General features: G+C 43.8%; 1 protein-coding gene across 2 annotated transcripts in view; it reads left to right on the top strand.

Moving 5' to 3' along the window:
* Positions 1-16,678, top strand: part of LOC111220548 (neurexin-1a) — a 163,502-nt gene that overhangs the window by 2,398 nt on the left and 144,426 nt on the right. For both annotated transcript variants that reach the window (XM_022743641.1, XM_022743640.1), the window contains exons 2-4: positions 3,475-3,636; positions 8,454-8,895; positions 14,173-14,556. In XM_022743641.1, the coding sequence (XP_022599362.1) occupies positions 3,475-3,636; positions 8,454-8,895; positions 14,173-14,556 (988 nt within the window). The remainder of the gene's footprint in view (positions 1-3,474; positions 3,637-8,453; positions 8,896-14,172; positions 14,557-16,678) is intronic.

Here is a 16,678-nt window from a genome sequence, read left to right as displayed (position 1 = left end):
TGTTCTCAATGGCTTTGAAACACTGTCAATTGATGAAAGCCACCACATTCCTATTGGCTTTTGGCTAAAAGCTGCCACCACTATAGCAGGATCCTGATTACTGTTTCCATTTACAGTAGGTTGATGTGTTATGACTCAGTCTGTCCAGGGAGTCTATTATAGCAAGACATGGGGTTTCCTCCAGTGCCACAGGGCTTGAGTGGCCACAGGTGGAAGACTGAGTTGAAGATGTGGCATTTGAGATCAAATCCCAGGTGCACAAACCACTGCTATAGGTGTGTTGTGAAGAAAACCCAAAAGAGCCAACAAGCTAAACACTGCCATTGGGTCAGTCGCTAAAGAAGGGCTAGGCTGGTGACCTGTGGCCCTGTAAAATCTAGTGTAGCATTTCTAGAATATATTCAGAGACTCTCTCGGTTCTGTCTCTGGGTTCAGTGATGTTATCTCTGGATGTTATATACCGTGGGTGAAAGAAAATATTTCTATTTACTCAGAATTATTTGTGGGATACCACCAGCAAACAAAACTGGAGGAACTGTATCTTTCAAGACAAAGCAGCAGGAAAATATGATTGACTGCAATAAACCAGTGACCTGGCAGTACCAACTAAAACAGTGAAAATTTACACTGCATTAATTTATCTTGACCTCGAATCCAAGAGGGGTTTCATAGCCCTGGTCACCTTGGGGAAGAGGAAGCAGTAAAAAAAAAAAGTTGTTCGTCTTTCACTGACATCTGACACTGCTACTTTCAGTGGCAGCTCCCAGTCATTCTAGTGTCTCTTTCAGGCTGACTATGGCTTAGAGGAACCCATGTATGTGCAATCGGAGCAACCGTGGGTGTCTGCTTCATCCTTTCCAAAGGTGTCAGTTTACGCCCATCCAGACAACAACGCAACCTTGGAGCTTTCAAACTAAAACACGTCCAGCGGCGTTTCCGAAAGTCAGAGTAGAGTGGACGAGAGGCGAAGACGTAGCAAAAGAGATGCGTAGTTGTGTGGCTGTAGTCTCAGTGGCTTGTCTGGAATCATTTGTGCCAACATGTTGGTGATGCCACTATAGGAAGCGCTGTAGAATCAAGACAGTTGCGGGTCTTCTCAATGTTTTTGAGAATGTACTGAGAAGCAGTTGGTCCAGATCACTTGCCAAAGCCAGAAGTGCGGGAGGATTATTGTCTCACTGAATTGAAGAGGCCAGATGAAGACATCTTGGATCAGAGTATTGTCAGGGATAAAGATGGTGTAAAGGTGATTTTAAATGAATGGCCTTTTGGGAATGTGGCCTGCAAGAAATTATAGCTCATCAACTTTGCCCAGCATGTACATAGCCCCCTTTATACCCTCTATAGCTTGTGTTAAATGGAACGGCACAGATTTTTTTTTCAATTTACCCTACAGTCTCGAGCCTTTAATTCTGACCTACATAACATACTTGTTAAGATTCCTAAGGACAGTTTGACCAGGCTTTACGGACGCATCATTAAGACAGCATCTCTAGATTTGTTCCTGCTCATTTGGTGGGAAACGTTTGTCTTCACCTCACTACCAAAGCTGCTTCTTTTGCATAATCAGCGAATTGATTATTGGCAAACCTAAGGATCCGGCCAGCTTGAACATTCACTGCATTCAAATTGTGAAAGGAAACCAAGCATATTGAGTGCATGCTCTGTGGGGGAATCAAAATTGCCATCCTCCTCATCCTGTGTCAGGGTCTTTGCTTTGTCTCATTGCAGTAAAGTGATCCTAAAGTTCATCAATAAGACCAAACGGAGGTACAGTATTATATGAACGCCGGAAAGTCTGATACACTGGATTGGTCTCAAGCCTAAAACCAAGTACAAAAGAACGCAAATACTAATACCGATAAAAGAAATAAAGCTTTAAAATGGTCTTGAACGTGGGACTGTTAAAGAGGGTCAACTGATGTGCTTTAGGCATTCTTTCTTATGAACCATTTGATGTCTGTCAGTCATAACCTTTTGTCAGGACTTGGGTAAGGGAGTTTCTTCTGCCACTCAGCGGTCTGGTCACATTCAGAACATGGTGCAAAAACACCATGAGAAACTTGGGGAGTCACTGGTTGGGCTCTGGTACCTCTTGTGGAGCATTCTTGTTAATTCCTTGGTCTGCTTTTTTCTTGTTAAACTTATTTTGCCCTTTTTCTCTATGTTACTAACATGCTTTGGAAACAAACTAACATCATTCATGGAATGTGCCATTCTACTAACCAGTATGGTTTTTGCCGTTTAACAATGTACTAACAGTATTGACCATCATATATTATTTGAGTAACAATCGTTATTCTGTTCACAGTTTTTAATTTCCTTTCTCCCCCCTTTTCCACAAAGCACTCAGGCATTGGACACGCTATGGTAAACAAACTACATTGTTCGGTAGATATCATTCTAATTGTTTCTTAGTTTGGGTTTGCCGTGTGTTTCTTTTCTTTCTTTTTTTACTGTAGACGTCATTTACAAAAAAAGGGAAATTGCGGTTGGTACTCTTCTGCTTACTTTTCGAATCCTTTTTAATTTCTTGGTTCATTCATTGATTTCACCCTCTTTATTTCACTTGTTTCCTGTCCAATTCTGTTTGATCCACCTTTTTAGGAGCATCATTTCGAGCCTTTTGCATCAAGCTGTGGTTAATAATGAGGACCCTCTCCTGTCTGGCTGGCCTGATGCTCTTTGGCTCAGCCAGTTGTATCCCCATTCACTATGCATGGCATGCACTTTGACTACGTGTTGCAAATGTCACACTGCCCATTTGTCAACATGAATGTGACAGTTGAGCTGTGTTTTGTCATTGGTGCTTCTCTGGTGCTTTCTTATTTCTCTTTGTGGTTTTGGAGTGTCTGTGAGCATTTGCATGCACCTGACACTATGGCAAGTGTCATGTAACTGATTCTATATCCCAATCAAGAATTTGGAAAAAAATTTTCTTTTTGTATGCTTGTAAACAAAAAGAAAAGACAAATGCATGCATGCTATTTTTTTTTCTCTAACACCCTCAGTCATTGTCCTATACTAAAAGGTGACTGTGTTATTCATAGCATGTGCTCCCTCTCTAACCTAGTGGCACGTTCTGATTTCTTTTGTAGAACTGCTGGACGTACTAATATGGAATTAATAATTAAACTAACCTAGTTAACATTCTACTAACACCATTTTTGTGTCTGCTAAAGTACTTTTAAGTTGCAGTAGGGGCAATACTAACACTGTAGTATGGGCAGTTCACTAACTCTCTAACTAGAATAGCATTTCTTTGAAGGCTTGCAGTCTTCCAACTAATCAAACTGGACAAAATAACAATAAACAAACAAGAAAAAAGACAATGAAAACAGACATGAAAATGGGTTTCAGAAAAAAGAACATATAGGGAAGTCTGTCATAGACAACAAGAAGAAAAGGCAATAATATTGCAGTGTATAGGCTGTCTGAGTATAGTGTGTCCTTTCCCTGTGCTTTGTTGTCTAGGTAACAATATCCGTGGATGGGATTCTGACCACCACAGGATATACACAAGAAGACTACACCATGCTAGGCTCTGACGACTTTTTCTATGTTGGAGGGAGTCCTAGCACAGCTGACCTGCCTGGATCTCCAGTTAGCAACAACTTCATGGGCTGCCTCAAGGAGGTAAACACCTCTTCTGTGTGCACTCTGAGGCTGGTGGGTGTACAGGATATGACTGGCTTCACCTTAGGACTCCAAAACAGGCCCTTCCACCCACACACTGACCCTGTCTCATCCTTTTTACACGTTGCAGTTTGTTTTCACCTCTTTTTCCTCACACGCTCTCACACTCAAAACTTTATTTTGCCTCTACCACCCCCTCAGTGCACTCATAATGTTATGCACGCTTACACACACACACACACACACACACACACACACATATGCACGTCGAGGTGCATGCTGTACCACGCAACCTCTCATGTAGAGCTCCGTCTTGGAGCGGAATTTACCACAGAGCTTCTCGCAGCTCTGTCAGGTGCACTTCAAAGAGGAGCAGTGATCCTGGGATCAGTCAGTTGGATTTTCATGAACAGTCACCCAGGTGACACACTTAACACCTCACTATTCTATGTCTTAGACTGCTTACCTAATGTCTGACCTTATTACTATTATGTCTGATCATTGTCAGTAGAGGTATGCTACCCTCACCTCTTAAAAAAAGAAAAATAAATAAATGAAAAAACAGTGTGCAGCAAAGCGTACATCACTGTGTTGACATAGATGCTGTCAGGTGATGTATTGAATTCAGCACATTTTGTATCTTGGGTGCTTCATGGCGTAATGGGCCCTTTGAATCTGGCTCATGACTTACAGTATGTCATTTGTCACTCAGACCTTTAGGCGTGTGTGTATATAGTCTATACTTTATCCCTAGAGATGAGGCGGGGGAAGGAGAAGACGAGGTAATTTCTCCACCAGAGGGTCCATAAGTTATACCTTTCACTTTAAGCAGTACAGTCATATTTTTTTTATTTCTGTTGGTTAATAGGGAGTCTGACCTGCAGCATTTACCTTAAGAGTCTCCAGGGGATATACAAATATATCCACCAGGCAAATCTACAAAGTGCAAAAGGATCCATTCATTGATCTTTTAATTTCAAAAGCTCTCTCCCCCTTTTTTCCCTCGTCGCTCTCCCTCGTAGCTCCTCTTGCTCCTTTGGTGTCCTACATTTTGTCTCTTCACCTCAAGCTTTCATCCTAAGTGAACCTCTAGGAGAGGTCTGAGACAGCTCTGCTTAATGAGCGGGCAGGGTGTGGACCACATGTCCACACACCATGTACAGCTCATTAGAGGTCTGGTTGTTAAGGAGGACCGTCTTAGTTAACTGCGTGTCTCCGAGGTGCTGCAGATGTGGTGACAACAGGAATGGGAGCACCCTAATCACGGACATCCACCCCACTGAGCTGCTCTCGCCGCTCACGATCAGCCGAACGGCAGTGGCTGCTCTCACTATCCTGGGATCAATGTATTGAATCGCTCCAAAAGTTTGAAATATTGTGCAGAGCTGTGATAGTTCCTAGGAGACGGGAGATGCACAGAATTTTCCCTCTTTTATTTTCTCATGGGATTATGTAATATCCCTTATTAAGATTTACCAGACAAATGCAGATGTCAATACCAAATAAAAAATCAAGCCCATATACTGTTAAATCCATAGTTACGTTCATCTACTTGGCTTTTAGTTTATTTCTGACATTTTTTTTTTACCACATTAACAAGCTCTCTGCAGCACCTCATGCAGCCTGTTGAATTAAACACAAGCCCTCTCTCAGGTCAGCCTCTATGTATGTCGTGAAAACATATGAGCGGTGGTTTAACAGCATCTGCCGTGGGGCTCTGATTGATGGCCTGTTCCCAAGTGGCTTGTTGCAGTATTTGTGTGCAGATTCCAGTCTGAGTCGCCACGCCCGCCTGTTGGTGCTGACGGCAAAACAAACGGTGGTGCAGTAATAGCTCAGTTGTCACAGCCCTAGCTTGATGACAAATTAGTGCAGCACTACTAGTGCAACCAGTCGTAGCTCAGACCAAAGCGCCTTTGACTCTGAAAGGTGCCCTTTGTCTTGCCTATAAAGAATTGATTTGGGTTTATTGGCTGTATCTGTTGCACCTTCAGTCTACATGAGTAAAGCCCAGCAGGCAGAGATATCATCATTTAGTCCTATAGTCACTTTTACATTCCTTTTTTATTGCACTTCTATTTCTAAATAATCTGTAAAACATTCCATTTGCCTCTGTGTCACACTCGTACCGCACTGTACGTTTTTGTTTAAGGGAAGAAAATGATGTGAGAATAAAAGCTTGCCATTATCCGCTTCCTGTTTTCCTTGCAGTTAAATGCAGCCTGATAGAGTCGGTCACAAAGCAATACCTAATTCTGATGTGCCGCTGTGAGCTCCATCTACCTGAGCAGTTAGACACAGTAGATCTGAGTCGGTGATAAACATAATGCTCCATGCAAATGCAATCCCGTCGGATGTGTCCCCTTTTTTTCGGGTGAACGCTTAGCATGACAGCAAATAAAGAACATGACCAGTGTTTTCCACAGCTGTAACTCATTTGATGTGGCCCATTGAAAGCGATTTAGATTTACCCTCAGAAATCTATTGTTATGTAAATACATATGCGTGCTGTAACAATAATGGGGCTATCTGTCACTTGATTATCTTATCTACCAATTAGTAGTGCTGGAGCGCTGTGGAAGAGAACACTGACTGTGCCTGGGCCTCCGGGGGGTTGTTGTAAAATATTAGTTGCTCCTTTATCCCTCTGCCTGGCGCACTGTTGACAGCTTTGTGTTCAAACTCTGAGTTGTCCTTACAGTATTTGCTTTGCTACTTCATCTACAGATGATATTAGAGCACTTCTAGTGTGTGTGTGTGTGTGTTTGGGTGGTGAGGTAATTTTCTAAATATCATGACCACACCACTGATGTTTTAATTAAAAAGTGTTGACATTTACCAAAACGTTAATTAGTTTCTCATGTGGAAATTGGATGCAACTAGACGGCGAGATGCAAACCATTCCAGCTGCACTTACACCAGATACGCTTTCACTGTAGAGATTGGATAATGACGAGGTTATGGCTGTCTGTAATTTTTGTAAGATTGCTGCCAATTACAGTAGCAGTCCTGTTTGGTTTCTACAGCGTGTCATTCACCGCCTCCCTACACGCACTGTAGCTACTTCTATGACTTGATCAATATTATTCAGATATAATTCAGGAGCAGCTTTCTACAGTGTGTAGAAGAGAATTTAATATGCCTCTTTTACTGTCTGTGTATAAAACTCCTGTTTCAGACTTTAACACAAACGGAGTTAACAATAATGATACAAAATAGTGAATAAAAATTACCAGGGTGTCAAATTGGTCAGTTAATACTCGCACTGTACCATATTATAATGATCCTAATCCATTGTTAATTGGCAGTTTAATGACATTCTGACACAGTTTTGTAAAGGGCTGCCACTGTGTGTCACTTCTGCACCTGAGCTCTACAGCACTTGGCACCTCAAAGGTCAATGCACTAATGCACTTCATTTAGTGAAGCCTGTCTGGTCTACACTGTCTGAGAATATGAACTGGCACTGATATGAGGGTTTCTGCATAAAAACATGGTGACTTTACATTTCATCAATATAAAAAAAAAAAAAAGAAAAAGAAAAAAAGATGTATAGTATACTGAATGTTGCAGTGCCTATGTGAAGTCTCATGCACTCGTTTTCTAATTTGCTTTAGAGAGGCATATTCATCGTCTGCCCACTTTTATTCTAATCACAGGCTCCAACAGGGGCCTTAATCAACGTTTTACTCCACACCTGCAATCAAGGCGGCAGTTTAGATTTATCACTCGCCACCTCTCTTTTCACAAACCATCCCAAGAGAGGCCACCTGATGCAATCATTTTCCCCCCACCATAATCACTATTGCCGCTTAAATTCAGACTATCTTCTCCTCCTTTAGCTGACCATAGAGCTAAATGTCAATAATGTATGTCTAGACTATTCGCACTTCACCCAGCCTGAGGACAGTTTGCATGTGTTGTGAAGGCCTCACATAGGGAGACACTGGAAAGACAAAAGTACGCAATTGTGCTGGACTATTTTATTGACAATAACTGTGCAAGGTCTCAATCAATCAGATCTTCTTCAGGCAAAAAAAAAACATGTTACCAAATTTTGCATTGTGTAATTGGGTCTCTCAACAACAATGACAATCTGTAACAGGTGCCCCAGGCGGACAAATATGCATCTTCAGGCAAACCAGGAGCTCATCAACCACAGGTTTCAACATTTAGAAAGTGATATCATCGACCACCTCTCAAATGAATGGGGGGGGGATGATGCAGTGTGGCAGAGACTACCAAGAGTTGAGCTGTGAAAAACCCAGCTCATGAAACGCTCTCTTGAGGGGTTGAAAACGCCACATGTGTAAGTTTATCGGGGGTTGGGGGGTTGGGGGGTTGGGGGGGGGGCAAAGCATCCCGGCGTAATTCAGACCTGGAGCTTCACTGACCCAAGGCAATTGAGAAGTCAAGAGCATTGACCAATAGGGCTTTAACTGGTGGTTTAATTTATGGTTGTACGCTTGGCTGGGCTCAGACAACCTCTGACAGAGCACACTGCCAAGATGTGATTCAGTCTTGGACCACGGGGGACAGTTTTGTTGTGTCTGCACCGAAATGTGTTTTGATGATCCACTTTTCATCCCATTCCTGAGTGATGAAGTGCCAGAGTTTGGGAAAGTTTTTTTTTTTTTTTTCTCTCCCTGTGGTTTGTCACTGCATCTGAGGTTAACATGATACAGCAATCTCAATCTGAATATGAAATGTTTTTCATAGAACATTTACATTCTGCGCCCAGCAGTAAACGTCAGTCAGTCTTATGCTGCTGTGTGTATGGCTGTAGAATTGACTCTCGTTCTCAACTCCCGATTCAGGTTGTGTACAAAAACAATGACGTGAGACTCGAGCTGTCCAGGCTGGCCAGGCAGGGTGATCCCAAGATGAAGATCCATGGTACTGTGGCTTTCAAGTGTGAGAACGTGGCCACTCTGGACCCCATCACATTCGAGACGCCAGAGTCTTTTATCATGCTCAACAAGTGGAACGCCAAGAAGACGGGCTCCATCTCCTTTGACTTCCGCACCACAGAGCCCAACGGTCTTCTCCTCTTCAGCCATGGCAAGCCCAAGCAGCAGCCGAAGGATTCAAAGAGTCCCCAGACTCTCAAGGTGGACTTCTTTGCCATTGAGATGCTGGATGGCCATCTGTACCTGCTGCTGGACATGGGCTCAGGAACCACAAAGACCAAGGCGGTCAATAAGAAAGTCAATGACGGCGAGTGGTACCATGTGGACTTCCAGCGAGATGGCAGATCAGGTAACTTTCACTCACAATCTTTACACAAAGGACACGGAGCAGCGTGGGCTCTTGTTACATCTACGGTGGCCCTGAGAGTTCAGCACAGCGCAATTTAAGGAAACACATACAAACAGACAAAACACGAGCGAGCGAAGAAAACATTTTCACCAATTCGACAGCATATATGCATGTGGTTTCTTTAGATGTGCTCTCTTAGGCTCACAGGGCCACTGCATTCATAAATATTTGCCTGTTTGTTGTTAGGATGAAGACTAGTCTGTAGCCTGAATGATTATCATAGAATGCATACATACAATGCAACATTAAGCAGAGGCGAGGAGGAACTCTGCTGTGCACTATGGAGATAAATAATTTATCTGCAGCAAAAATACTACCGTAGGGTTACAGGTAACTTTTCTGTGAAGGAAATGGGCTGTAAATGCTTATAGCTAGCCAGGAGGCTTTGATGCTAGTAACTGAACTTCAGATAGGGGTACCTATGTGTCATGTGTCGGGATTCCAGACACATATTCTCCACAAAATAACTTTGCCCCGTCTCTCCCATTGTGTCCTCGGAGCCCCGGGTCGCTCTGCTCTGGTCCCCGTTGATTTGCTTATCTAAGCAGCAATTTGTTAGTGTGTGCTTAGAGCCAAGGCCCTGCAATGTCATGCTGCAAATTAGATATACCCCTTGACCATGTTTTCCACTCCATCTCAAGAAGTGGAAATTAGATTAACTGTTTCATTACCCCCCAAAGCAAGCACTGGGTTGTGGTTTAAATTGAGCTATGCACACTGGTAAAATAGCAATAGAGCCCATGGTTGAGTTGGCTGAATACAGTCCTATACAGTAATAAATAGCACTGAGTGGCTTTTGCTCGACAAAAGTGTGGTGGAATAGAAGCTGTGGGTGACTTCTCAAATAACATAAATGTACAACATTTAGTTATGCTAGACCAAACTGTAAGAAATGCTGTTTTGCTAAATATCACCGTGTTCATTATCTGTCTTGTAACCTCCCATCATCCACCCCCACACACTTACTGTACACACACTACACACATGTGTGCGCACACACACAAGCTATCGAATATCTTTTTGTGTTAGTCGAGCTCTCTCCACTCGCTCTTCTCGCTGTCTACCCTGCCTACGTTTCCATGGAAACAGGAGGTGGTCTCTCCCAGGACTGAGACAGTTACTGCACAGTGCTGTGCTGAGCTCTGCACTAATGACATTTCCGAATAACTTTTCCTCCTCTCCTCAAGTCTAAGGCATCAACACTTACGTACTGGAGTGTAAAGGGGACATACAAAGGTCCCTGCAATGTGATGACTGCAATATGATGTGAGAGGAGTAACACAATGGCAAGACACAGTGCTCTCTGTTTCACGTACACACATACACACACACACACACACTGCTTCAAATTACAGAGAAATTTTCAAATTTACCAGCACTATTTTATCTTTGCTCGCCCTTCCAATTTGAGCCAATTAAATCCTACAAGTATGCAGGCCTACTAAGTCTAACATCTTGCATCTGGAGATTTCCATGAACTGCACAAAGCACTATTGTTTGCAGTGTGTAATGATGTGTACACTGCACCTCAAATGGAAGCAATGGAGTTTTTGCAGTTCCTTTTGTAATGAATAGGCCTCATGTGATTTCCATCCCCACAGGATACATGTAATTTTAATGGTGCATTAAATAGCAGATTTGTGCAAACAGAGTGATATAAAAACTTTCAGGATCGCTAAATGCGGCTTTTTATATTTATTTTCTCCATAAATTATTGACAGATATTGATATTTGGATAAAAGCTGTGGCATGCTGTTAATAATTGAACATAATAAATACCCGTCAACTTATTATTCAGTAGAGTTCCTTCTATGACATAATGCTAGCCTGACTCATGTCGGGTATTATATACCCATATGAATTTTTTTCTTATACATTTTAATATTTTCTAGACTTGAGGTCATTTTAAAACATGAGAAAAGAATTCAGCAGTCCCCCGAGAGCATGAGTCATGAAACATATGGTAAACTCTGTTCTTCATCTGTGTGTCAGATGTTTTATTAATGCACACCACCAATCGCATCACTCAAAACAAAAGTGCAACACAACAGACTAATTTAACTGCAGCCGGGTCCTCCATGTGCGGCACTTCCTGCAGCCGTGACGATGGCGGATAACGATCCCTGCCCTATTTAGTTTAGCCGGCTCTTCCCGCAGGAAGCGAGCCTGTAAATGGACTCTCGCTCTCAGACAGCATCTTCTAACCTCAAAGCATTAGAGTCGCTATGAGACACTCTGCTTTTAAGTGAGGGCCTCTGTGCTGGGAGTGCCGTGGGTCACTCATCAGAGACATTACATGGACATTGCTCTGTTGTAGCCCCCACTTCCTGCCTGGGCAAACACGCGCTACTACTTCAACACACACGAGCGCGGACACACGTGTACGGTACACAACCAGAGCCATGCACGTACACACACGTATAGACAACACATCCCCCATCCTCGCAGCCCACTCTCAAGCTTCTCTCTCTACAGAGAATCCAATCACATAGAGAGATTTGGCCGTATCGCCCTAACTGGATTGTAGTAATCCCCTGTCTAACATGTTTTGGGGATGTGTGAGTAGGGTTAGGGGACATCATGCCAAGTTGAGCCTGGCTGCTGATGCAGAAAGTGTGAGAGAGATCTGAGCTGTCACTTGGACCCCTGCCTTCAGGTTTGATGATGGAGTACCACTTACAGGTCAGCCCGTGCAGAGAGAGTGAGAGTGAGAGAGAAACGCGGTCAAAGTGTTTTAAAGTTTGCTGGAATGCTGCTCCTCCTCCTCCTCATCATCATTATTCATCCTCATTTATTGCCTGCATCATCGCTTTGATCACCTCTCCTCTACTGTACATCCTGTACTTGATTCTCAAGATATTATTTGCTGCCGTGTTCCCTCATCTGCTTTCTTATCTGTCATCGTATACCACTCCCTCATCCTCTTTCCAGACATCTTTATCTCCATGTTCCCATCTTGTTCTGCATCCATCTCCTCCTCTTTTATGCTCGGTAGCATTCGCAGAGACACATCCCCTTCCCCTTTTGGCTATGACTAATGTTCCAAACATAGGCAGTCCTGCAGTGTGTGTATGTGTATTATGTTTCCCATGCTGCGAGCTTGGTGATGGCACATGTCCCCATGGGATTGTATAGTGCCTTTTGACTTAACATAGCTTGACTGTGTTTACACACTTCCTTACGGGACTTTGACAAGTGAGCAGAGCACTCCAAGCAGATGCCTGAGAGATGCTGACATCCTTCTCTTGTCTTGCACTTACATCAATTTAGACAGACATGCTTACTGTATGCTTCCTTGTTTGCTGTTTATGACTGACTTAAGTATAGATAGCGTGAGAAGAAGCCATTAGATAATAACTCCTGAAGTATTTACTTTGTGAATGTATAATTCAAAAAAGCAATTGACTTCACACTATAGCTTCTACCTGTCATATGCCCGAGACCTGACAGTCAATGTTTTTGCATTTACACATAACCCGGAGTGTAGATATTTCCACCATGGTTCGTGCTGACCATCATTCTTCAGCCCGAGCACCTGCTCTACTCCGAGAAAAGTTTCCTCGCTAATGAGTTTGATGTAGCGAGCTCGTTAGCTCTAACCTGAAGGGAGCTGTTCTGGCTGCGTGACGGGTGGCCCTTGCCAAGTGTGCAAAGCTTGGAAGTCACAACAGCTGTGGCTGGAGAGAGCAGGGGCAGTGGGTGGCGGCAGGAAAGTGCTGGAACAGATGCCTGGGGCCAAGACCCGGAGAAAAGAGCTGGAACATGTTAGTGGGACCAGGTTAATCATTGTGCACTCGGTCCTTAGCTGTCTCTCTCAGGCGCTTTTGCGAGAAGGCTGGCTCACCTTGGCAATAAGACGCATACATGGCCAAGATTATTTTTAGCTTATAGACTTATTTCGGTGTCTTTTTTCTTTTGTGGCAGCCTCTCTTTTTAGATTTAACAGATAAAAGTAAGAAAAGTAAGGCAAAACACAAAGAAACTGTGCTTTGATTGGAAAAAAAATATACAGATATTTATCATAAATATAATTAATTGTGATATGTACATTCATGCATGCTAATGGTACCTGTAATGAAATGTGAAAGGCCCCATTTAATGTCTAATGCGTCTCCGGCAGCCCTGCTGAAAATTCATGTGTGGCTCAGGGCTTGTTTCCCCAACATAAACACTTTGACTAGAAAAGTAACTTAAAAGCTGCGCTCCTCTTCCACATACAAGCCAGTCAGGAGGCTGCCATTTAGCCCAAGGCAATCAGCTAATAGCTCCTTCATATCTACCATGGCATGCATCTGCCACTCAAAATGCAAATTATGATTTTATGGCAATTTTATTTTTTTTAGCGCCCTTAGCCTGCCATTTCTCCGCCGCTCTCCCCAGGCGGTGGCCTGCGCGGCTCCTTGGCGAGCACAGTGTATAGATTACTGGACCAGGATGCGGGCAGTGGACGCAGCCGCCATTAATTAAAGATCCACAATGGCTCCTGCACTGAGAGTAACAGATCCATATACAAATTAATCACCCAGACTGAATCCCACAGTAAGGCTTTCCTTTTCCACAGCTTTACAGTCCAGTCATGTCCGCTGTTGTTTACCGTGCTCCAGATCGAGAATTAAACCTGAATGAGAGCGATAAATCATGGTGGGGAAACACACAAACTCTCATTGCAGGTTTATGTGTTGGAGAGGCAAACAGAAGGAGAGACAGGGTGAAAAAAAACAGCCTGCAGTCCGTTAATCAAGTTCAAAAAGATGGCTGCGATGTTTTTTTTGTTTTGGTTTTGTTGTTGTTGTTGTTTTTTTTGTTTGGTGGCTGAAATGATAGAGGGGGCAATGATTTTTCTTTCCCCATCTTTTCTTTTTTATGACCATGCACTGCTTTATAGATAAAGGAGATTTATGTTGGGAAATCCAAGGAAAATGGAGAGGATACTCTTAGGATCCCAGATTAGGCTGCTAATAGACTAGCTGTCCTGTGATTAATGTGTCTTATCAACACTCATCAGTCATTCTAAATGAAGAAAATCCTGACCCTGTCCAGATGGATAAAAGTAATTAGGCTAATTTCTTCATCAAACCATCTTTAAACGGGTCTTCTCTGCATGTTTGCGTTTCTGCAGGGAAGATAGTGTCTTTTGGCATCTACAGTCATCAATAGGTTTCCTCTTAGTTCAAAAAAGAAAAGATAAACTATTCCCACTGTGTCTTATTTTTTTAGGTACCATCTCTATCAACACCCTCCGTACTGCCTACACAGCCCCTGGAGAAAGTGAGATCCTAGATTTGGATGACAATCTCTACCTCGGGGGTCTGCCAGAGAACAAAATGGGACTGGTGTTCCCCACTGAGGTGTGGACAGCACTGCTCAACTACGGCTACGTGGGCTGCATCCGGGATCTGTTCATTGACGGACAGAGTAAGGATGTCCGGCGCCTGGCCGAGATCCAGAAGGCTGCCGGGGTGAAGCCCTCGTGCTCCAAGGAGCCTCCAAAACAGTGTCTGAGCAACCCCTGCCAGAACAATGGGATCTGTAGAGAGGGCTGGAACCGCTATGTGTGCGACTGCTCTGGGACTGGATACCTGGGGCGCTCCTGCGAAAGAGGTAGGACTTTGTTTTTGTCTCATTTTGTCCAGCCAGCTGTTTCGAAGCGCACCATTTCTGTCTGGTAGGCATAATCTGTGTGTGTGTGTGTGTGTGTGTGTGCAACCCCTGCCAGAACAATGGGATCTGTAGAGAGGGCTGGAACCGCTATGTGTGCGACTGCTCTGGGACTGGATACCTGGGGCGCTCCTGCGAAAGAGGTAGGACTTTGTTTTTGTCTCATTTTGTCCAGCCAGCTGTTTCGAAGCGCACCATTTCTGTCTGGTAGGCATAATCTGTGTGTGTGTGTGTGTGTGTGTGTGTGTGTGTGTGTGTGTGTGTGTGTGTATTTTCTGCACACAACACACACACAAACACACACACACACACAGGGGACCACACACACACACACAACACACACACACAAACACACACACACACAGGACACACACCCACACAGACACCACACACACACACACACACAACCACACACACACACACACAGCACACACACACACACAACACACCACACACACCCACACACACACACCACACACACACACACACACACAGATTATGCCTACCAGACAGAAATGCGTGCCGCTTCGAAACAAGCTGGCTGGACAAAATGAGACAAAAAACAAAAGTCCTACCTCTTTTCCAGGAGCGCCCCAGGTATCCAGTCCCAGAGCAAGTCGCACACATAGCGGTTCCAGCCCTCTTCAGATCCCATTGTTCTTTGCAGGGTTGCTCAGACACTGTTTTGGAGGCTCCTGTGGAGCACGAGGGGCTTCAACCCCGGCACCTTCTGGATCTCCGGCCAGGCGCCGGACATCTTACTCTGTCCGTCAATGAACAGATTTTCCCGGATGCAAGCCCACGTTAGCCGTAGTTGAGCAGTGTGTCCAACACCTCAGTTGGGAACACACCAGTCCCCATTTTGTTCTCTGCAGACCCCCGGAGGTACGAGATTTGTCATCCAAATCTAGGATCTCACTTTCCTCCAGGGGCTGTGTAGCAGTACGGAGGGTGTTGATAGAGATGGTAACCTAAAAAATAAGACACAGTTGGAATAGTTTATCTTTCTTTTTGAACTAAGAGAGAACCCTATTGTGACTGTAGATGCCAAAAGACACTATCTTCCTGCAGAAACGCAAAACATGCAGAGAAGACCCGTTTTAAAAGATGGTTTTGATGAAGAAATTAGCCTAATTACTTTTATCCATCTTGGACAGGGTCAGGATTTTCTTCAATTTAGAATGAACTGATGAGTGTGATAGACCACATTAATCACGGACATGCTAGTCTGCATTAGCAGCTGAATCTGGGATCCTAAGAGTATCCTCTCCATTTGTCGCTTGGACTTTCCCAACATAAATCTCCTTTATCTATAAAGCAGTGTGCATGGTCATGAAAAAAAGAAAAAGATGGGGAAATGAAAAATCATTGCCCCCTCTATCATTTCAGCCTACTCAAACAAAAAAACAACAACAACAACAACAAAACCAAAACAAAAAAAAACATCGCAGCCATCTTTTTGAACTTAGATTTTAAGCGGACTGCAGGCTGTTTTTTTTTCACCCCTGTCTCTCCTTCTGTTTGCCTCTCCAACACATAAACCTGCATTGAGAGGTTTGTCAGTGTTTCCCCACCATGATTTATCGCTCTCATTCAGGTTTTGCAATTCTCGATCTGTAGACGGTAAACAACAGCGGACTGGACTGGACTGTAAAAGCTGTGAAAAGGGAAAAGCCTTACTGTGCGGATTTCAGTCTGTGTGATTAATTTTATATGATCTTTTAGCTTCTCAGTGCAGGAGCCAGTGTGGATCGTTTAATTAATGGGCTGTGCTAGCGTCCTTTATCTTTTTCGCAACTCGGTCGCTAATCCTGGCTCAACCGTAATCTATAATTGTTCCGTCCAAGGAGCCCGCGCAGGCCCACCGCCTGGGGAGAGCGCGCCGAGGAAGCAGAATGTAGGCAGGCGTAAGGGGCGCTAAAAAAAAATAAAATTTGGCCTACTATAAAATCATTTTAATTTGCATTCCTTGAGCTGGCCAGATGCATGCCATGGTAGATATTGAAGGAGCTATTAGCTGGATGCCTTGGCTCTAAATGGCAGCCTCATCCTTACATCTCTCTCT

This window comes from Seriola dumerili, unplaced genomic scaffold (genome assembly GCF_002260705.1).
Source record: "Seriola dumerili isolate Sdu_G_001 unplaced genomic scaffold, Sdu_1.0 BDQW01000073.1, whole genome shotgun sequence".
NCBI classification, from domain to species: domain Eukaryota; kingdom Metazoa; phylum Chordata; class Actinopteri; order Carangiformes; family Carangidae; genus Seriola; species Seriola dumerili.
Note: the sequence above shows the minus strand (reverse complement) of the source record. Positions and strands in the feature narration are given on the sequence as shown.